Source organism: Numida meleagris, chromosome 6 (assembly GCF_002078875.1).
Source record: "Numida meleagris isolate 19003 breed g44 Domestic line chromosome 6, NumMel1.0, whole genome shotgun sequence".
NCBI lineage: Eukaryota > Metazoa > Chordata > Aves > Galliformes > Numididae > Numida > Numida meleagris.
The window spans coordinates 51420198-51443669 of NC_034414.1; the positions used below are offsets into that span (position 1 = coordinate 51420198).

At 36.4% G+C, this 23472-nt stretch overlaps 1 protein-coding gene across 13 annotated transcripts in view; it reads left to right on the forward strand.

The window, feature by feature from the left end:
- The window catches only part of TRAF3 (TNF receptor associated factor 3), a 69184-nt gene that overhangs the window by 31748 nt on the left and 13964 nt on the right, over positions 1-23472 (forward strand). For 10 of the 13 annotated variants that reach the window (XM_021401741.1, XM_021401743.1, XM_021401748.1 and 7 more), the window contains 7 exons: positions 4405-4661; positions 7398-7449; positions 9771-9875; positions 10695-10862; positions 14685-14765; positions 17520-17594; positions 19370-19462. In XM_021401741.1, the coding sequence (XP_021257416.1) occupies positions 4420-4661; positions 7398-7449; positions 9771-9875; positions 10695-10862; positions 14685-14765; positions 17520-17594; positions 19370-19462 (816 nt within the window). In that variant the 5' untranslated portion in view covers positions 4405-4419. The remainder of the gene's footprint in view (positions 1-4404; positions 4662-7397; positions 7450-9770; positions 9876-10694; positions 10863-14684; positions 14766-17519; positions 17595-19369; positions 19463-23472) is intronic. The other 3 variants (XM_021401752.1, XM_021401753.1, XM_021401751.1) reach the window with 2 other exon arrangements.

Sequence of the window (23472 nt, forward strand, 5' to 3'; positions counted from 1 at the left end):
CAAGAGGAGCAGGTGGTTTTGATGTAGCTGTGGAGTGGTAGGCCAGCTAATAGACCACACGTAGGCAGTGGTGATTGCGGTTCCACTTCCCAACTCACTAGGACACCACATTAAGTTTCTCTTTCTGTTCCGCACATAGATTTCATGAAAATGGGTATCTTTCCACTATGATGTTGAGCTCACTGTCCAAATTCTGGTTTCTTTTTTTGGAGCTTAATTTAGATATTGTACATGCAGTACTGTTCTGTTGTCAGTGAAAATTGTAATTTGATAGAAGAGTTTTTCTGTCCTAAGTAAAAACAAACAAACAAACAAAAAACCCAACGAAATTAGACTGTATCTTTTGTTATCTCCTTCTCTGGCAATGTAACATAAACACTTACTTGAAATAATTGCTTAACTTTTCTTGATTTTAAAACTTTGGTAAAAGCTTATTTGCTGTATATTGTTAGTATATTGAAACTGTCTTTTTGTGATCAGTTTTTTGGGGGATATTATAGGTTAAGTGAGAGTTGCACCTTGTTTCTGTGTGGTTTTTTTTTTTTCAGATGTGTATTTATTTTAAAATTTTTATAGGTGCTTTACTGTAATTCTTTGTTGTTTCCCAGGGATAAGAAACTGGAGCTTAAAGAAGTAGCTAGTGGTGAATCAGGAGTTAAGATTTAGCTTGATGAACAAGAGCTGACTTGATGGCATCTTGCCATGCCTTTAGGAGTCAGCAGCTTCCACCAGAACTGGTATATCTTGAGTGTTTTAGCCAGGCTCATCTCACTACTTTCTGGAAGTGGTTATCTTCCCTACCGTAAGCACATAGTATCTTACTGAGGTGTGACTTCAAAATTGCCTCTTGTTGGCAGTTTGAAACATGATTATGGGGGTTTGATCCAATTCCTGCTGTTAAAAGTTCCTGAAAAGGAAAAAATGACATCACAGATGACACCCTGTAGTGGTATGTAAACCATTAGAGAAAGCTGTTTGCAAAAGGATAGCAGCTGAAGTGTTTATACTATCTGCTCTTGTATTCATTGCTGATCTCATATACACATGTAATAGCATGTAACTCATGCATGAGTACGTAGCTCATGCATGCTGTAGTTTGACTTGTGTGTGCAGTTTGTGATAAACGTCAGGGCTCCCCACCTCCTTGTTAAATGCAGCTCTCAGGTTGTAATAAAGAGGTTTAGATGCTCTGTAGTATTCTGTTGCTGCACTTCATGAATGGTTTCTTGTTTTTGCTGCATAAGAAAATGATGACTGTTTGGAATACTGTAGAAGAGAATTCCTCACCAGGCTGGGCTGCTGTGGTGCTGCACTTGTTCACTTGTTTAGCATTTCATGGCTGATATACTTCTTCATGAAACAAAAATATAAAAGCTGAAGCACACAAAGCTCACTGTTATGCATATTGCATAGTAAATTTTACTTATCAGTGGGCTTTCTGGTTGTTTTCTGTGACAAGATATCCACTGTGTCAATTCCAAATGGGGAGTCATGTGGAGCACTGTACAGCTTATTTTGCTATGAAATCTCTTTCCAGCTGACAGTTCAGCCCCTGATCAGTTTCGTATCTCTGTGAAACTCTCACCTGCTGCTCGTTTGACATTCGGAGTTCTTTCTCAGTTAAATCTTGTCTCTTCCCCTTTTCACCCCTGCCTGCCTCCTTGTGACCAGTTACTCAGTTTTCATGAGGAAATAATGCTACTGAAGGACTTTAAATTGCAAATCATATTTAGCTTCTTTCTTAAAGAAATTTGAGGAAATAAACATTCAGTAGTTGTGTTGTGTAGGGTGTCTCCAAGTTCAGGAACTTAGTGCTGTCATGACTTGCCATTCTCCCTTCAGCATCTTTTTCAATTGTTCTCTGAGTCAAAATCAGACCGTGTCTTGTTTTGTTCTTGCATTCTGAGGAAAATCATATTCCCTGTATTTGTTATTCTCACCAGTCAGTGTGTTTCAAGTTGGCTGCTGACGTCAGGAGTTGACAGAATGAGTGGTAGAGGTCTCAAATATGACAAAAGAACAGGCAGTTGAAGAGAGAAGAAGAGGTATTAGTATCTGCAAACTATAAATCAACAGAGGTCTGTAATCCTACAGACCTCTAGATTCCTGAACTGCAAGCTCCAAATGCAGCTTTTCTCATAGTTGTATGCAAGAAGCAAATCGATAGGTAGTTAAGTTTCACAAGTTCAGATATTGTGGAATTGCACTTTTTTCTTTTTTTGCTAATCCGTTCTGTTAGCAGTTCAACAAAGTTCTAAGTCTTCAGCTTGTGTCTGAGGTCACCTCTGTTCAGCCAAGAATGTTCAGCAATGCCAGTCATGTCTTGAGCAATCTCTATTGCTCAGCCACTTTCATTAGCTGCTTTCCTTTCTCACTCATGACAGTTCCCTTAACCTTCTTGTCTCATAGACTCTTGTCAGCATCACATCTCATCTTTTGTGTTCTGGTTACAACCTCTGAAATTGCCTCTTCAGTATTGTCATAGTCTGTTTTTATGCTTGCTGCTGAAACTCTAGTTCAGGCTTTGCTTGCTTCCCTGGTCTAAATTAACCTGAATTTCCTCATTAAAGAGAACTGCAAATTGCATACAGTTCAGCACTGATTTTTTTTCTCTCCTTCAGATTGCAGAGTCTAATTCTTTGGCAGAACTGTCTTTGAAGACTAGATAAGGAGCAGGCAGACATTAATTCAAATTATGAACCAGGCTTTATATTCACCTTTCAGTGAGTGTAGAAACTGATTTTTTTGTTGTTGGCTTTTTTCTGGTTTTGAGTAAGACTGAATCATTCAGTCTGTATACTGAGTTATGAGGCTGGTTTTCCTCAGGCTTCCTCTGTAGCTGATCAAGATGCAGTGAGGCTTTCCCCTGGGATGAGAGGGCGCTGAAGTGTGGATTCTTCACTAAGTGCCTCTACACTTGCTCCATTGGTGTTGATACAGACATGAAGTAGTATCAGTGGCGAGTTGTAATAATTTTGTCTTTTGGTTTAGTTGTCATCATAAACAGTTGTCATCATAAACAAAAGAAATAAATTTCCTTGTCTGTTTAGTCTCTGGAGAATTTCAAACCTAAAGTATAGATGCAGAAATGATGTACAAGAAAATACATGCAATTACAAGTACTTAATTACAAGGCCGCAAGATGCGCCAGGGAAGGTTTAGATTGTATACTGAGAATAATTTCTTCATGGAAAGAGTAGTTGGGCATTGGAACAGGCTGCCTATTGAAGTGGTAGAGTCCCTATCTTTGAGGTATTTAAGAGATGTGTGGATGTGGCTCTTAGGGATGTGTTTAGTGGTTGACTTGTGATGTTAGAATCGTAGAATGGCTTAGGTTGGAATGGACCCTAGAAATAATCCAGTTCCGTCCCCTCTGCCATGGGCAGGTTTGCTTCCCACTAGATCAGGCTGCATAGGACCCCATCCAAGGTTGACTTGAACGCCTTACGGGATGGAAGTGGTGATTAGGTAATGGTTGGACTTGATGATCATAACAGTCTTCTCCAATCTAAATTATTTTATGATTCTGTAAGTCAGGAAGTCATTTAAAGCTGGTTTTCAAATTTAACTTGGGGTATTCTTCCTGTGTTCCTCCGCTAATTCATTGCATGCTGGCCTTAGAGTTGTCACAGTCCACGAAAACGGGTATTGTAATTCAGCCTTCAGTTACATTAATTGTTTTCTTAGCTGTCTGTCAGTTGTACTTAGTCCTATTGAATAAATCAAGTGGCCATGTTATGTACACCTATCTCCTCTGCCAGTTAGACTTGTGTTACCTGTTCTCTACACGTTGGAATTATGATGAAAAGGTTGGAAAGATGTTCAATGAATAAAAACCTGATGTTTTGTTCTAAAACAGTGCATCTTATCCATTGGTATTGCATGAGATAAGGAAAAATTGGCAGTGGGGCTGTGTGGACTCCAAATATCTTGTGTAGGATAGTATTGGTTACATGCTTTTTACAGTAGCATGTGAGTAGCATTGTGCATGGTACTGCACCAGCACACCTGCTCCTCCATACCCTTTGCTGCTTCCTCTAATGAATGGTATGATTTCAGTATTACTGACATTTTTCAGCAGCAGAGAAGGAAGAATACAAACTCTGCTCTTTCTTGTTTCTAGAGTGATGGCAAAATTTAACTAAGACAGCTTTTAGGAATAGGATTTTAATACTTGACCTTCTAGAGCCTTTAAAAATGTATAGTATTTTATGAATTTGCTAAGCTTAATATATTTACACATATATGTCCACTTCATGTATGTATTGTGTCCACGTGATGTCTTTCCTTAGTGATTTCTGTTTCTATGTAATCTCTCAGATGCTAAGTTGGTTTTATTTTATTTAAATGGAAAAAGAGATTTTTGATTCTCAGAGCTTATCTTATTTTCTTTCTGATCCACAGAAGTTATCTTAGAGCATGGACAGCAGTAAGAAGACAGAACCCCCTTTATCTGTAGAAATGGTACAACAAAGGGCCAATCCTGATCGCAGTCCTTCAGCATCAATTTATGTTCCAGAGCAAGGTGGCTACAAAGAGAAATTTGTAAATGCTGTGGAGGATAAGTATAAATGTGAAAAATGTCACTTCATCTTATGCAATCCTAAACAGACTGAATGTGGACACAGATTCTGTGAGACTTGCATGAATGCCTTGCTGAGGTATGTTTCTCGTTGTAATGAAACATGTTTAAAACCAGAGAACTACTGAAAACAGTTTGAACACCACCATAGTTTGGTGTATACTGTAAACTAATGCCCTGGGCTGGAAGCAGTCTCTAGCTTGCTGGTTGCTTTCTTATTTCTTACCCATGTGCTGGTGCAATCATTTGTCTTCTACACTGAGTGATGTTTAGGTAACTAAGATTTTGTAAATATTGTCAAAACAGTTGTTGAAGTGTTTTAATCCCATGTAGTGGTGCATAAAGTAAGAACTTAATTGTCTGGAGTGTAAGCTGAATAGCTGTTTCCCATGACTGCTGATGTGTCTGTTTTGATCCAAGATCTGTTTGATAATATGGAACTATGACTGTATGAAGAAGTGAGCCTGCAAAGGCTCATTGGAATGATAATACCTGCTAACCTACTGGTGGGCTCAGATTTACAGCTGAGTGGTGGGATCCTTGGATAAATGTTAATGGTTGTGGAGCTTCTTTTCCCCACGAAGTCCCAGGAAACACATAAAATTGCTATGTTTTATGGATTCCAGTAGGGTCAGGAAAGCCAGACCGTAAAAGGTGTGAGTGTTTTAGACATAAAATAAATGCTGAGAGATGTAGTCTTCTGCAGTGTAGATAAAAGTGTGGTTGTTTAAAAAGGAGTATCTAGATTTTCAGAAGTATCTGTGCATCAGTAGAAGTATATATCTTTGTCTCTCAACTTTGATGCGTTGCTAGTGATTGTATTCAGCGGTGCCATTTTGACACTTGGTCTGATGTTTAGAGATTGTTCTTGAAGTTTTAATCTCCTGGTGTAAATAAGCAGTCAGTACTTCCATTTACTACTAGGTAAGCAGAGGTGCAGAACTAAAGGAGCTTACTGGGTTTTACATACTGTACTACCAATATAGAGAGGATTTTGAAAACTCTGATCTCTTGTTTACTTTCTGTGACCATCCTAACTCGAGGCAGTAACTTGTATTTCGCTTGGAAATACTGTAGTCTCAGGAGGATGCACATTAAGAGTATGAGCATTGTGGTAGAAGAGGCTGCATTAGAGGGTTATTACATTACCCTGTCAAACAATAGAGAGTAACCTCCATACTGAGGAAATGCGAGTGTCTGTAGCTCACTAACGCACTCCTGTAGGCCTTTTGCTACAGCATGCCAAATTGGAATGGGATGAGGAAGGCTTTTCTTTCAGTTCTTCAGGTAAGGTGAAGTTTGTTGTGAGAAATGCAGTTATTTCTTTCTGAATATATGCGTTTGGAAGGCTCTTACATGGTTAATAGCAGTGACTGCAGAAAAGCAAACACCTGGCATGCTTGGATGTGTGCAGATGGACAGAGCAGATCCTTAACAATCCAAGCAGTAACGATTCTGGCATTGCTGGAGTCTGGGCAGTTTTCCTTCCCTGCTGCGAGACATGCACATGTGCTTATTACAGTGCAGCTAGAATATGTGTAATTTTACCTTCCTGTCTTTTCAACCAGTTTGTTACTGAAAAGAACACATAGGTAAAGACCATCTGCCATACTGCTCTTTCTTTCTAGTTATTTCACTATATTTAAGTGCCTGTTGCAAACAAATCCTGTATTAAAATTAAATTTACAGCTCCTTTTTTTTTTTTTTGAGAAATAATAAACGTGCCATAAAACTAGAAGCAAAATAAGTTTAAATTGTTTCTGTATTTGGCACCAAAATTTTTCATTCAGTGTTGGTATGCTGCTGCACACACACCGATTACATACTACTATGTTCTGTTCCAGGGTTATCTGAGGACAAAGAACTAGCAGTCAGTGTAGCTAAGGCAATAAAGATGTCTGCTCAGTATGCAGCTGTAGTTTAAAAGAGCAAGTGGGACGCTTGAGTGAATTCAGTAAAAGCAAGGAAAGGATGACATTGTATCAAACACTATATGCCCTTAAGTTGATTAGTTCTCCCTCCTCTTTTTATTCCTACTTAAAAAAATTTACAGATATTGAAGCTGCAAGGATGCTCAGAAATACTTTCAGAAGTATAGAATTGTCATTTCAGTGAGTAGAGCCCAGTGGGGTGATTTGAAATAACTATACTAATTACATAAAATAATCAAACCAATTTGTTCTTTTACATTGATCTGCAGTGCTGCAGACAGCAGTAACTCGCATAGTCTGTCAACTAGTTGCCTTGCAAAAGAATTTACCTAGCAGTTACCTAGTGCTTTTAATCTACAGATCTCAGTGCCTTTAGAGAGAAATTGCTATGGCTATCCTCGTTTTATGTGGGGAAAAGGAACTGCAGAGGAATTGATAGATTTGCTCAAGATAAAGGGAGCCGGGATCTGTAGCAGCTGTTAAAACCAGAACAGGATATGTAACTCACTGTCAGAGAGAGTGAGGTTTAATTATGTGTTGTTTGAAAGAGGTCTGGATAATTGAAGGAAGCAATATTTTACATGTTTGCACCAATAGACAGAAAATTGACAAGAGCTGTTGATCAGGTACAGGTTTCATGAAGAAAACTATTACATAGGTGGCTGGAGGCATAGTGGTGGTCGTATTTCCTCAGGAATTCCAGACTCAGTGTTCAAATTTCTTGAAGTAACATCATCTTGCCTCATTCTAGTAAACTGTATTCACTTTAACATTTAAAAAACACCATTGAATAATCGTAACTAAGTAAAGCACCTCTTAAACTGAAGTTCTTAGGCTCTTAAAATTCAGATGAGTTGAAATACAACTTTCTTTTTTCTCTGCAGTACTCCGAGCCCAAAATGTACAGCATGTCAAGAAAGCATAGTAAAAGACAAGGTATTGTTAAAATTATTTCTTATTCAAGAGTATTGAATTGTGTAGCATATGTAAGATGTGTTAGCTTTTTGTGGCCATTATTTCATAAGCCTAATAAGCTACCTGCAGAAGATGGTTTTGTTATAAAATCTAAACCATGTATTTTTTCTGGGAAGGCAGCTCATTCTTACTGTTAACCACATGACAGAGAACAGTGTGCCAGCTTCAACTCTAATGGTCCAGCCAGGACCATGTTGCTTCTTGTTTTCATAGCTGGGAGCTGCAGCAACACATTGCAGTTGTTCTCTCATCAACAGAGAGGATAGTGACAAATACTGCATCTCCTGTAGGAATTCAGAGACTGTGACAGATCTTGGCAAACTTTACTCCTTATTTGGCCACAGACCAACGTCTGCTGTTGACTAGCTTTGTTTTACAGGTCATTCAGTGGGCCACACTGGAACCAGAGCAGTGTGAAGTTACAGTAACTGTAATAGAATCAGAGACTTTTTAAATGTATAAGTTATTTCACACACAGATTATAATCTCTCATCTGTTTTTCACAAGAAAACTTTTTGTTGCCTCTGAAAGATTGAGGGGTAAAGAAAATCAGTTTTGACTTTGTTTGTGGTCTATGTGGTTTTTACATCAAATTTGTCAAAAATGTTTAGCAATTTTTTTTGTGTGTGTTAGTAGTCTTTACTGCCTCAGTAAATGCTTCTTGTAGTAACCATTTTCAAGAAAATATTACTGGATGCATCAGTCTCTCCTTGTCTTAACACAGAGGTGCTGTGTTAAGTGTGAACAGTGCTTAAATTCAGTTTTGACATAGGTGGGCTCTAGAGGAAATCAGACCAGTAATAATGATGTCTACTTGATTCATTATTTCAGCTCAGGCTTTCTAGTTCTCAATGTATATAAGCATGCACATTTGTTATGAAACTTCAAATATCTCTAACATAAGAGGATGGCATGAAGGGCAGCATATATTAAATACATACATTAAACTAACTGCATATCAGATGATGATTTTCATGATACTGGAAATCTGTCTTCCCACAGAATGCTGATGTCCAAAATCACTAAACAGCCTTCAGATATTCCTTGTGAAACTTTAAAAATCATTTTCTTATCATAATTTCAGTTGTCAAAGCTGTGCTTAGTAATGCTGAATAACTTCATGGGGAAAAAAAAACCCATAAACACAACCAACCTACAGTGCTGAAAATTGGTTATTTAAATGAGATTTGTTGATTCATTGAACTTACATCTGAAAAGTAAACAGGAATCAGTGACCTGCATCAGATGAGATTTGGATGAGATTGTTTGCAATGTTTCCTTCTCTACTGATGCTGGGAATAGATTCATAGTCACTGTGGGCAGTTCCGATCCTAACTTTTTGTTGTTATTAAATGTTAGAATGCAGAACAGTTCTGTAGTTGCTGCATATGCTGCAGGAATGCTGCATCACACAATTCCACTTTTCAGTAGAGTGGTTGTGGTTGGGCATAGTTATTTGGTATTTCTAAATGGTCACAGAAGAAATTACAAATAACTGGGTGTTCTTATCCCTTCATTTTGGACTTCAAAATAACAGCAACAGTGTTCAGTCCTCTTTCCCAGTTTCTGCCCTTAGCAACAGAACTTCTTGGTTGTGCCATTACGTTGTTTCTGCATCAGAGGCTTTGTGGGATATCACCTGTAAAAGGTGAAAAATCCAAGCCCCTGAGCTCTCTACTTCTAATTTCTTGCTATTCTGATATAGACAGAAATGCTGAAAAAAATCTTATAAACGCTAGAATGAAAAGATGGCTGAAACCTTCTTGTCGGTGAAATTAGAAACCTCCATGAAACTAAGACCTCAAAAAATGTCTATGACTGTATATTACCACTGAAATGAAAATGGGTGTTTAAACAAACCAGACTAGTTGTTGTGTGACTGCTTTCCTCAAAATCGTTTTTCTCTCATCTGCTGTGCTTGGAGTCTTCTTTATCTTACAATATTGTGCCTAATACACTAGCTTCTCAAGTAACATGGGGAGTTCTAGCTTATGCCTATTACAGGCAAGCAAATAGCAAAAATCTTAGTCTTTTCTTCTACCTTTACCCTTTATTTTATTAGAGCTTCTGTCCAAATACTTTATTTCACTGATCTTCTTCATAGTGGAATGATCTGTGATGTGCACGTTTAGTATTTTATTTTTTGCACATAAGGCTAGAATTAGATGATATTACATTGTATGATTTCTGCTTTCTTTGAACTTGCATATTCTTGAGAGCTTTTAAGTTTCTAAAGTGGAGTGGCCTTTGATTTTTAAGATTTAAATCAATTCTTTTTCCAGGTATTTAAGGATAATTGTTGCAGGAGAGAACTACTTGCCCTTCAGATATACTGCAGAAATGAAAACAAGGGCTGCAAAGAACAACTTTCCTTGGGTCAATTACTAGTAAGTAATCTAACAAGCCATCTTTTTTGTTAAAGAATGAGAAGAAATCTTACAAATGAAAACCCTGGCCAATGTCTTGATGTGCTCACACGAGTGGTTGATCTGAATGATTTATGAAGTTGGAAAAGAGTTGAATTGTTTTGAATCCTAATGTGTACTTTAAAAATGTGGGATATTTTTGGGATGTGTTTTTTATTTCTGTTTTTCATTATTAATGATAATCCTCTGATGTAAGTGGTGATTTTTGCATGGAATTGTCAAACCTTTGGCTTCACCCGACTTGCGCAGAACTTGTAGCTTTGTTTCATTAAGGCCTAAGGTAGCAGTAATCCAGCAACTTAACAGTCAGAAGAGATAGTTACACAGTAGCCTGCAGTGAAATATGTGAGTTTTTAAACTTGCTTTGAGTGAACCAGTTCAAGTACTTAAAAAAAGAAACAAACAAAAAAACCTTAAAGTAGCATATATGTTTATATGAGATAATATATATATATATATTGAAAAAGAATGCTTATGTTTTTCTTAAATAGCCTGTGTGGAATTTTGTACATTTACAGTATGAAAGTTGGTAAGTAGTTCATATACAACTTTAGAGCAGATTTTACTGTATTCTATGTAAATGGACTGTAAAGTCAGTAATTTGTTTGTGAGTAGACTTGTTACTATTTGCTTTTGCACAGCTTACTGTGTAGGGCAACTTCACTTACTTTTGTTCTTACCTTACTTTGATTTTGGAGTTGCTTCGTATGGGACATCTTCAAAGATTGGAAGATATGCACAAAATTTAGTTGGCTTGACTAATTTCTGTTCGTCTTTCAGATGCATTTGAAAACTGATTGTCAATTTGAAGAACTAGCTTGTCCTCGTGCTGATTGTAAAGAAAAAATACTGAGAAAAGATTTGCCAGACCATGTAGAGAAGACCTGTAAATACCGGGAGACAACTTGTAAATACTGTAAAAGCCAAGTCCCAATGATTATGTTGCAGGTGCAGTATTTTCTTGTATATAGAACAAGATTCTGTATGTTAAATTGGAGTAGTAACTCTTCTCGTGCTTCTACTTAGTTGCCAATAGAGTATTGTCCTCCCAGGTGGACTTAATAAGTCAAAACAGAAAACAGGCTGGCTTTTTTTTTTTTTCTCCAGTGGAAGCACCAGCTACTGCACTGTCTGGGAAGCATATTCTCTGTTTTTCTGATATTCAGATGCTACATTTAAAAAAACAGTAAAATTCAAATCTGCTGCTTGATATTGATACTAAAGCAACTCCTTGTCTTGCTTTTCTGTTTTGCTCAAATGGATATTCAACTCCCATCAATAATTGTGTTATGCTGGAAAAGCATAAGCTTTGCAATTGACTAGAGAAATAGTGTCATTTTGTCTTCTTCTTCGGTACCCTGTGAGCTGTTAAAGGAAAGAGGACAACAATGTGATAACAAAATGTCTTAGCCTGATAGTAACAGTACATGACAGGCCTAGACAGACTTCCTGCTGTTCTGAGTAGGTTGTCTGATAAGCAGCATATTGTGAGTTGCAAGTACAGTGGAGACAATGAGAGAAATGTACTTTCTTTACATGTAGTTATAAGCTGTGTTTGCATTATTTCCCATTGTACTGTGTTATGCTGTATCTCTGTTACTCTCTTACATTTTAATGATTATTTTTACTCTATTTACATAGTTTCTATAGTTTGACCAAGAGTGATCATTCTCACTTGTATTCTTGTGTATTTTTAAGTGAAGTATTGCAGTCATGAGAAGCGCTCTTTGCTCAGAGGTGTCTTTACAAAAAAGCATATGTATTCAAGGGATAGAATATCTGCCCTATGAGGGCAGGCTGAGAGAGCTGAGGCTGTTCAGCCTGGAGAGTGCTCTGGGGAGATCTGATAACAGCCTTACAGTATCTAAAGAGGGGCTGTAAGAAAGAAGGGGACAGACTCTGTAGTGGGGTCTGTTGTGATAGGACAAGGGGAAATGATTTCAAACTAAAAGAGGGGAGATTTAGACTGGATATAAGAAAAGGGTTTTTTTTACTATAAGTGTGGTAAGGCACTAGAACAGTTTGCCCAGGGAGTTGGTGTATGCCTCATGCCTGGGGACACTCAAGGTCAGGCTGGATGGGGCTCTGAGCACCTGATGGAGCTGTGGGTGTCCCTGTTCATTGCAGGGGTGTTGGACTAGATGGCCTTTGAAGGACTCTTCCAACTCAAAATGATTCTATGACTCTTACTGAGTTTTGGAAGTACGCCTGCCTTCATATTATTTGAGTATATATTTGCAAGGTTTGGTGGATTAATAATTGTGCAATTGCTCAGTGTTAGATGGCAGAGATGTAAAAATATATATATTGGAAAAAATTATTTATACTGTTTAGTTTTGCACATACAAAGGTGAAGATGTAGTTAGATTATGAATGCTTTCTCGGATTTTTCTTTGGGTTGGGAATTGATAATAGACAAAGATTGATGTTTAAAAAATATCTTCTACCTTAGTGGATGAAATCAGTCAATATTTGATATGTACAACTGTTTTTCCATGTCTAACCAACATGCTCGTGGGTTTCTTGTAGTCAGTTTATTTTTATAGGGGCAATGCAATAACTACAGGTATGTTTTTGAGAGTCTGAAATCATCCATACCTTTTGAGGAACATAAAACTGTTTAATTTCAGAAAGCTCTCATTTTTATTTATTTATTGGCCTAGATTTTTTAAAGTTCAGATACTAGAGAAATGCTAGTGGTTTTATTTTTTATGGCCTGAGTATTATCTTGTTGTACTTTAGTAATGAGAATTAGAAGCTTAATGAGACTGAACATTTGAATGATAGGCTCCTTTTGATTTGAGGTTTGTCACCCAGAGGCTGAGTTCATCTCTAGCTTCCGTAGCCTAAAATTTTTTTTATTGTAGTAATGACTGAAACAGTCCTCAGTGACTTGAACTGAAAATGGAGATAGAGGGAGTGTACTGAGAAAAAAGGTATGCAAATGGAAACAAAAATAGTTTTACCAGAGTACGTATAGTTTGTGTGTCTTCATGGAATCCCATGACCTGTAGGGTAGGAAATCCCCATTGTTGAAGGCAGACTCTTTAGTTAACAATGTTAGGTCACCCTTTTTTTTTTTTTTTGATGGCATTTTTCTAGTTTCCTCTATTGTTAGGTGACTTAACTTCTTAATTTCTCTTGTTTGAACTGTATGTAAAATTTTTCTTGCCACAGAGCTACCCTTCCCTATAATTTCTGGCTGACAAAACTGCTGCATCATAAAACAAACTAGTAGCTTGAAGTCATTCTGACTTATGTTTTTCTGTGGATAATTCACAAAATTACTTGAAAGTGCTTCTCCTATCTAATTGATAATTAGATAATAGCATTATGATACAGACCTGGAAGGACAACATTTCTTGTTGCCTTGGGTTTTTGCTACCGCTCTCTTCCTGCCAAGGCAATCTGGACTTCACTCATTCACTAGTCTGAAATATAGCTGAGCTGACTGGGCCAGCCACTAGCGAAGACATGAGGCCATGTCATCTTGCTCCTTTGTTGCTGCGCTGGAGCCAGATCTGTCCCTGCTTCTTATCATCAGGGCAGTGTTGTTCTGAGGAGGTGTTTTCCATCTGTGCTAGCATTGCCTCTGTTCAGGTGACTGTGTTCTGGTGGGGAGGGACTGAACTTCCTGCCACACTTTAAGAGGCTATCCCATCTGTCTTGGTAAGAAGCAACTTGGTCTTTCTTGCTTATCAGAGGGATTGCAGGTCAGACATGTTCCAGAAGGGCATGCTTGATTTTTTTTTTTTTTTTTTTTGTATTAAAGTGAGGTGGAATATGTTCTCGGATGCTCACAGATTTGACCGACATTTGAACCAAGACCTTTCACATCTCTGAACTTTGGTCTTCTCTACTTCTTGATTTTATTTCAAAGATAAACATCGTTACTGGGCAAAAATGGCATGCTACATGTTCTTCCTTTTCTAGAGAGCTTATAAATCTAAATCTTTGATTCCTTTGCTTTTTTTAAGTACTAGACAGTAGTCTAGTATGAAACAGTTTGTTTCAAGTTGAATGGGACGTCTCCTTGACATTAAACTATTATTTTTTTCCAGATTTTCATTTTGCTGAGAAAAACTAAGATATGTAAATTCAGTTAGATTAGGCCTGGTTTTCTTCCCTCCGTATGGTGATAGGGTTTGACAGCTATACTAAAGAATCTGTCATCATCTAGGTTCAGATGAAAATGCCTGTCTAGCAGCATGATAAATTTCAACATCTCTTTGAACTTTATGTACATAGCAGTGAGACTTGGTATCAGATATTTGGGAATAAAATTTAGAAAAGCATTCGAAGGGGAATATCCATACTTAGGAAGAAAAGAGTATCTGAGTGTACAATGAGTATTTCTGAAGAGCTTTTCCATGCACTATATACTCTTACTAAACAGATATCTGCTGTGGTTCAGTTCACTGTTAAAGGTGACTACTTTTGTGTGTAATTCTTGGGGGGAGAAAACCTGACTTTATTATTGCTACGTTGTTTTTGAGTAAAAAGATGATAAAAGATGAAACAAGTAGATTTACTGTCCATAGAAAAAAATAAGAAAATCCTTATTTATACTTTAGAATATTAATACATTATCAAAAGCATGAATGGATGTTTCAGCATTGCATTTCTGTAACGCTTTACACAATTGGGATAAACACTGAAAACAGTTGTGTATTTTTAAGTTATTGTAGGATACTTTTCTTTGCAGCTAAGTCCTCTCATTCATTTCAGAGTATGAGTTGATCTGTGGTTTGTTTGCTTTTTCCTCTGTAGAAACATGAAGACACAGAATGCCCGTGTGTCATGGTTTCATGTCCTCATAAATGCAGTGTTAAAACACTCATGAGGAGCGAGGTAAGATGTCTTGCCCAGTGTTGTGCTGAATGCTTTTTTTAGTAAGATCTCGCAAGAATTTTGCCAGAAGCCATTTCCTTTATTAAAATGTGAGATCTAAAGAAAAGCTTTTTCTACCACACAGTTAAGTGTGTTAACACTCAAGTATCTTTAATGATTTATTGAAAAGCGATTTAAAAAAATTAACGTATTAGTTTTGTGTCTGTATTATAAACTTCGCTTGCCCAAGGTCAGCGCATGTCTCTCCTGCTTTCTTTTTTAACATCCCCCCCACCCTACCCTGATCTAAAGCATTTGTTGATCACAGTAGAGCAGTATTTTGGTGCAGTGGTAGTGATTGTATTAAAATAGCACGAGTGAGTGAAATTTTAGTGCACACTGACGAGAGTTAGTAAAGACTAGAAAAATATAAGTGAATTGCTAATATGAATTGTTTCATGGAAAAAAAATTAAGGTTAAGGTTATTAAATCTGGGGAAAAAAATAACTGACACATGGAGAACTGGTGTAGCATAGTGGGTAATACAACGCTCCAACAGCCAGATGCAAGAATGCATTAAAATTTCTCATAATATGTGGAAATTTATCTATATGTAAAAACACAATCCAATCTATACATCACTGCAAAACAAATAGAAGCTCTCATCTTTGAATGGATCCATGTTCTTGTTTATAAGCAGATATAAGTAGCTTCTGTGAGAGTTCATGCGTGTTAGTTTTTTTCTTCAAAAAAGAACTTGCTTAGGATGGGAAGAGCTTATTTAAGTTTTCAGCACTCTGTAAACCTCATTTAAGGAATGTTAAGTTTCTGATCTGAGATGAACTTTCCTCTTTCCAATTATACTTGCTTCCTCAGCTGGATTCTTCTTCTTTTTTTCTGCTTATACCTGTACATTATTAATCATATCACAATACCCAAGGAGCATAAGGCACTTCCAGAACATAGGGACAGTCTTTTTCCCCAGGATAATGAAATGTAACGTGTATGATAGATACTGTACCCATTAATTGAACCTAAGCTGCTATGAAAAGAGAAAGTATATATTCTGGGTCAATTTTATCAGTGACTTTCTGAGTTGAATGCTCCTGAGTTTAGACCCTAGTTCTGGAGCACCTAGGAATATTGTTAAATCTGTACTTGAGCAGTGACTTTGCAAAAAGGTGTATGTGACTGCAAAAAAAATTTGTCCAGTTAAAGCCTGGATCGATACGCCATACAAATCACACTTCTTTGAGTATACAGCCAGAAATAAGTTCTGAAACCATTGGTAGAAATAGAGCTTTAAACAGTCAGCATGCTCTGCATCATCTGTTGTTACATGTTGCTTAATTTTTTTCTGATACTGTTTATATATATATACATATGTATATTACTTAGCTGCATGGTTAGGGACAATGACTCTAATGCCGAAAATGGGAAAATGCCTGCCTAACAGTTTGAGAAAATCCTGTAGTGTACAAAAAATGAATATCTTGCTGTAGAATAAATGGCAATTTTTCATGTTCAATTCGTAACTCTTTGGCAGACTTCTAGTTTGGCGAAGTTAAAAAATGTGGTGTTCTAGTAAAGCCTGTTTACCACTTCTCGTTCTTATTTGGTCTTATTTTTTTCTGAACCATGTGTTTCTTTTGAAACTATACCATGGATTTCTACAGATAGTGTTTAGATCATATAGGTGTGTATCAGAGATAAGTGACTGACTGCATCTTGGTATTAGATTGCAAAGTCTGTCCTGTCTGTTCCAGTGCTAAATGTTCAAAGCAGCATTGGTTCACCCCTTCTTTCCTTGAAGGTGGATGAGCTGTGTCACATGGGACTTACTGTGTGGGAATTTTACATGAGATCTTGAAAGCTGAAAGAGTGATGCCAGCTAAGGAGCTAGATTCTAGCTCCTGTCTGCTTTGTGGGAAATACAAACTGCAGATTCTCTTCTTGAAGAGAGAGGCTTTGTTGTGCTATTGTTTCCAAAATGGCTCTTTGCTCCAATTTTTGGGCAGTTTGCATCCAGCTGCTGCTGTCTGTGCTGCGATGGTTGCTGTCTGTATATATGTATATTCTTCTGTGAATTGGTTTATTTTAAAATGAAAAGTGGATGTGCTCATAATAATAAAAAAAAAAATACTGGAATAAATCTCAATCTGAAAAATGCAGGCATTTTACTAATCATTTTTAATCCTGTATACTGCATTTTTAGAGGTTGTTTAACTGTACCTTCTATAAAGCTCTTTGTCTGTTTCATGCAGTACTCGTTTAGTCTTTTTCGTGTAATTTAACTGTTAAATTTTGGCACTGAGAATTGCATGTTCTGTTTTGAAAAATTGGTTCCTCATGAAATTAGAATAGAAAAGATGTACTTTGCTACAGTGAAACTGATCTTAAGACTTATCCAGAGCACCAATAAGAATCACTTGACGAGAAAAGATTAGTCATTCTTTAAAGTCAAATGAAATCATGCAAATAATTGCAGAGTGTGTTTGCTTTTTTTTGAAATTGGGCTGCCTATTGAAATAGTCTTTAGTAGAAGTTTCACTGTATACTAAATGTATCACTGTATACTGTATTGGCATGTGCGTGTGGTTTACATATGTGTATATATAGTATTTGCACTTTAGGTCAGTCTGGAGAAAGTATACACACTTGTATTGTATGTTCTGCAAATGGCGCACTACAAACCTGATAACCTGTGCCCTTTATGTTTTGAGCATTATCATGCAAACGTCTTTTGCCAAAACTCACATTTTTTTCCTATTGCAGTTGAATGCACATTTGTCAGAATGTATTAATGCCCCAAGTACCTGTAGTTTTAAGCGTTATGGCTGCACTTTTCAGGTCAGTATATAACAATTATACTTCCCAATTGATGAAAATCTGCAAGTAGAACTTAACTCTTTGACGTAAAAGTTCTGGACTTCTCTAATCTTGGTTAAAAAAAAAAGTCATCCAGTTGCACTGAGTGATTAAGTACTAGATGTTTGGTTTTTTTCATTTTAAAAATAAGCAATATTAAAAAAACCCAAAACAGCACTTTCCTGCAGTGGTTTGGGAGTTCATTTGTTAGGCACATCTTGTTGAAATAGGGAGGTGATACATTTCAAGAACTTCATAACAGAATAATAGTAGAGTAACTCTTGTTCTTCAGAAAACAAACTAGTAACTTCAGTTGTTTATGAAAGTATTTATTTGCTTGAGCTGAGTACATATATATTTTCTTTCATTTGTGTGTCTTAATATTTTTATTAAAATTAAACATAGATTAGTCCACTTAAAACATTATTTTAATGTGCATTCTTATGTCTGTGTGCACATAGGTGTATAATCAAAGCATAGCATGGAATGTAGTTTAAAAAAAAGTTTTATTTAATTGCATTCCCTGCAATATTTTAAAAAACAAAAGGAAGTCCAACACTGGAGCTGAGTTTGAGTATTAGTATTCCAATCTCTTAAAATATTCTGCTCGCTGTACCATATATCTTGTATTATGAAAGGATTACGGAGGAAATTTCAGAAACTGCTGACAGGAAAAAATTGAGTTTATCAGATAGTGTCATTCATTTGTTAGTTCATGATAATTTAAAGAGACAAGAACTGTAAGTAGCAACACTTCTCAATAAACTGCTTCCTGCAGGTATTTCCAGACTTTATTTAAAAAGAGCATTCATCATTTTAAGTGTTAACAGTAATGCTCTTAGTGGTAGAATTGATCACTGCTATGACCCTACCCACTGTTATGTCGTATGTATTGCCATTCATTTTATGTATGTATATGTGTGCATATATGTACATATATCCACATATATATTTTTAGTACTTTATATAGAGTGCATACCTTGAGGATCATTGAAACCTTTTCGGTTTCTTTGCAACTTAACAACTATGAAAACTAATATACTCTGCGTTGCGAAGTACTTAATGAAGTAGGTGTAATGCAATACAATACAAATAATATGGTCTGCATCTTATGTACTCTGTATATGATCTATGTGTGTTCTGTAAACTTTTTATATAGTGATTATTTGTAACAGCACTTACAGGTTGTGCAGAGGCAGCACATCTGAATATCATAGAGCAATCATTTTAGGATGACAAAGTAGTCATTGTACTATCTCTCAAAGTAGTTTATAAAGCTGGCAGTTTCCAGTGATGATAAATTTATCTTAAATATTTGTCTTTAATACTCAACTGAGGGGAAATTTTGTGCTTATGAAGCTGTTTATGAAATACATCACAAGTTTGAATTATGGTTTGGGGAATTGGACATTTTAGAGTTTGTATGACTCGAGAGTTTTACTGTGCTTTATTTAGTGTAAAACTACACAGAAGACTGAACTACAATTTATTTTGTAAATCTTGTTCATCTTTATTGTCTCTGACATGTCAAGTTCATTGGGTAGAGATATATGGCAGTTGTGTAAAGCACTTGCTGTACTAAATGTATTCCTGACTTTTGTAAATTCTTAAGTAGATTTCCCCTCTCCCTACTGTTCTGCAACATGCATCCGTGAACCAAAATACGTAGTGTTGGTTCGATGTCTTGATGTACTCTTTCTTTGTAGGTTTAAAAGAAGTGGAATTGGCTAAAATGTATAAATTCTTTGTTGTCACAGGGAACAAACCAACAAATTAAAGCACATGAAGCCAGCTCAGCAGTGCAGCATGTTAACTTATTGAAAGAGTGGAGCAATGCTCTAGAAAATAAGGTATATCTTCTACTCACTTCTAATTTTCATTGATTTCTTTAAATCATATAAAAGTACTAGAAGAAGCAATTTTTTTCTGTTTAACAGCTGTTCAACAGCACAGCTAAAGCAATAGTAAGCTCCAAAAGTATTCAAGCCACATAGCATATCTGTAGCTTTGTTATTATAAGATGCTATGGTAACCTTGGCTTTGTAACTCCATATACAATTTTCCTCATTGGTATCTTAGTAATTAGAACACTCAGTTCACATAGATAAACTTTCCAATATTAAATTTCCTCCCCGAGCTATCTCCTTCAAAAGAGAGGGTTTGGAAAGCTATGGCAGTGCTATGAGCTGTATTTTTGCTACCTCAGTATTTTTCAAGGAATTACATTATCAGAAATACCAGGTAATAAAGCAGTTGTTTATTTAATTTGGTTTTGTTCTTGCTCTCCAAACTTAATGACCTGCAAAGGTGAATTAATCACTGTAACTCAGTTAAATTACTGTAAATCTTGCCATAATGATTTCTGCTTTAGTGTTGGATCAGAGTGAAGTTCTTGTTGCAGAGCATCCTTGGCATTACTTGTTTTTGTAATGTGTGGTATTTTGAAGTTGCTGGAAATCACACCAGTAATAGCTCTGATCTTGTTAACAGTTTAAATGAACTAAAGTTTATTTGGAGAGCAGATGGTTCTGTCTTTGATTTTGAAATAGAGAATTTCAGAACAAGTTGCTGCTTTCTTACATTTTTGAAATAGGTTAATGTTATACATAACCATTAAAATAATGGTTTTTTACTTTCTCTTTCTTTTTCTTCCATGGTGGTGGTTGGGCTCCCAGAATTACTAGAACCATTCTACAAATGCAGGCAAAAGAATCAGAACCCCTTTGGGTTTTTCTAGAGTGATTTAAATGAGAGTAATGATTCCAGTGTTAGCTCAGTGGCCATTGGGTGTGTGTGTTTCTGACTTCTGACGTCTCACAGCAGGCTGCAAATGGGTTCAGCAAGCTTTGTCTAGAAAGTGCGTTCTGCTCTTTGTATAAGACAGTGATCTCTCATGTATGAGTTTCTGACAAGACCCTGCAGCCACAGAACATGTAGTTTTAAAGCTGAAGTTAACAGGAACAGTGGAATATAATTCTATCCCTGGTATATTAGTCTGTGGTCTGCTTTTTATTCTGAAGTTCCATAAGGAAACTGTTGAGCTTGGGAGAGGTCTAGTGTAGTGTTTTTCACATACAATTTTTACTATATGCGTAAATTTTAATTTGATCAATAACAATACTTCAGTTTGCTTTTGCACTTCAGCCTTTTTTTTAATATCGGAACTTCATGGTTTTTGATCTTACCAGATACAAATTCATATCTTTAGTTCTTTTTTTCATTAGTTTGATTAAAATTATACAATTTGTTTTACATCACTGGGGGAAAAAAAAGTGTTCCCTGTAACTTCCAGAATAGATCATTTTTTGCCTTTTGTCCCGAGAGGTGCTTCATCATTTAAAAAATGCCCAGCAGTTTTCTCTCTTTTTGAGATAAGATAGTATAAGCTTTACTATAGTTTTTAATGTTCTCTTTTTAAAAAAAAAAAAAAAAAAAACACCTTTCATTTAAGACATAACTACTTATCATTGTGGGTTTTTTTTTTGTTGTTGTTCTTTTTTTTTGTACTTTTTCACTTCCTGCTTTGTAGACTTCTTCCTATTCATAATAAAGAATTGAATCACTGGAAATCCCAAGACAGTGCCAACTTACCAGAATAACCACGTATCATATGTCTGTGACTTTTCTAGCGAGGAGTACTAAAATGATTCGTAACTTCATTGTTCTCTTTGAGAAAAAAATTGAAGATTGCACTGGAGAAAGACAGTGCAAAGTTAGCTTGGCTGGTGGATATCCCAGAAATCTTGGCCCTGTTGAAATCTTGTCACTGCTTTCTGGGGGTCAGTATTTTGTTAGGGATACTCACTGTGATAAGGTTGGTGGGGGAAGAAGAAATTGCCTGCTCCCAGTCGCCGTATTGTTTAACAGTGATGTGGGGGCATGCAAGCTGAAAGTCTTCAGAGCTGCAAAGCCTGCGCTGAGTTATGAGTTTGATATTTGAATGTATTATTAGCAAAAAGCAATTAAAAGCTGATCGGATTAAAAATCTTGGGTCAAAACATTGTGGGACAAATTAAAACTCAGTGTTTTGGTCACTGTGATGGGACAGACTTGAAGACCTAACTCCCACAGGTTCTGTGGTGTTAGTGTTGGAAACATAATGAATTTCAATTGGATTTCTGGATTTTAACATAATCTTCTGGCTTTGTCCCATTCTTAAGGAAACGTGGTATAAACTGTTCTTTGTTTTTTAATGCGTGACTTAAATATGGGACCTGTCTATTCTAATCCAGTTCTTTGTGGTGTAAGAGGATTTCTTCCATTGTTTTTCAGTAAGCAATAACTGAAAGAATGGTTTTATTTGAAAAACTGCTGAATAAGAACACACTTTTTCCTCGAGGTATTGCAAATATGGCACAGTATAAGAAGTTAGTTGTTGATGCAGTTCGCAAATGGATACTGTGTTTCCTTTACCCTGTTTTTAATTTAATTATCCTAAGTTCTAAAGATTATGCCAAATATAATTAGGAAACTGTATTTACTTAGTATTAAAGACTTTTTATTCACAAATTACCACCAAACTGCAATTACTGAGTTAGCATTGACAGCTCTGTATGATTAAAGACTGCAAGACATTTTTCTTATGTTCTGTAAAAGTGTGTGGAAAATTTCAGCACAAGACTACCCCACGTACTATAACTTGTACAAAAATGGAAATGAAAAGCTAGTGACACAGAGCGTAACTGCCTGATGACTGGGAGGCCTGGGGAGGAAACAGTGAGAGACGAGGAATGTAAGGATCACAATTAACTAAAGAACTCTGATTCATTAAGGAAAAGGAGGATGCAAAAATTGAAGTGGCAACCCAGCAGATCTGAACTATGTGGGAGGCAGGCATACTAGTTTATATTTGCACTTGTTCTTGGAAATTTTGTCTGGTACCTAGGAATGCATTACTTTAGCCTCAGAATTGTTTCTCTCTCTGTACTGGCAAAAATAGCTTTGTCTCATTTCTTTTGAACCTATTCTGCTAGAGTTCTGTTTATAAAAGTTGTAGTTAGTGTAAGTGTTTATGTACATGCTATGCTATATTGAAAAGTAGATAAATACATATAATATGAAGTATGGTATCTCTCTATTTCTGGACCCCTTTTCAGTGAACGTGCTGGATGCCTTTGGGCTCTGACAGTCTATTTTGTCAAGTTTACACTAGTATAGAGATCAAAATTATCTACCTTATAAAATACCTTCTTGAGCCTAGGAATGTAGTGACATGTAAGTAATCCAGCGGTGTCTGATTAGAGGGCAGTTAAAGTATTGGAATTCTACAACGGTGTCCATATCAGAGGTAAAAACTTATGTGCTGAGGGAGTTAGATCCTGAGAACACGAAGCATCCAAATAATTGGTCTTAATGTGGAATATTTATCAGAAGATTTTACTGGGTCAAAAATGGTACTGCTTCCTATCCACATAAAGATCTAACTGTGGAACTAATCAGGATGTATCCAAATGTTATTTTGGGTTGTTTGTTTATTTCCTACATTTTTGTTGCTTAATAATCTTGCCTAGGGAAAATGAGATTTAAAAAATAATAGAAACATCCCACCACTACCCTTCTCCAAACCACATTAATGAACAGAGCAGAAAATAGTGTTTGTCTGCAGTAACAGAGAATATTTAACTGTATTACTTTCATCTCCAAGGAGATATATTATATGATATTCTTGTAACAAGGCTCATGTTTTAAAATCAGAATGAGTCACTGATGAATGAGTTCATAAAATGTCAATACAGAGAGAGAATTTAATCTGCAGTCTGTCTCTGTAGCTACTAGCTCTACTGGTAGACACGCTGGATTTTCCTTGAGATGCATGAATCCTTTCTGTATTCACTTGTCTCGGGAGTTTTCATCACCATCA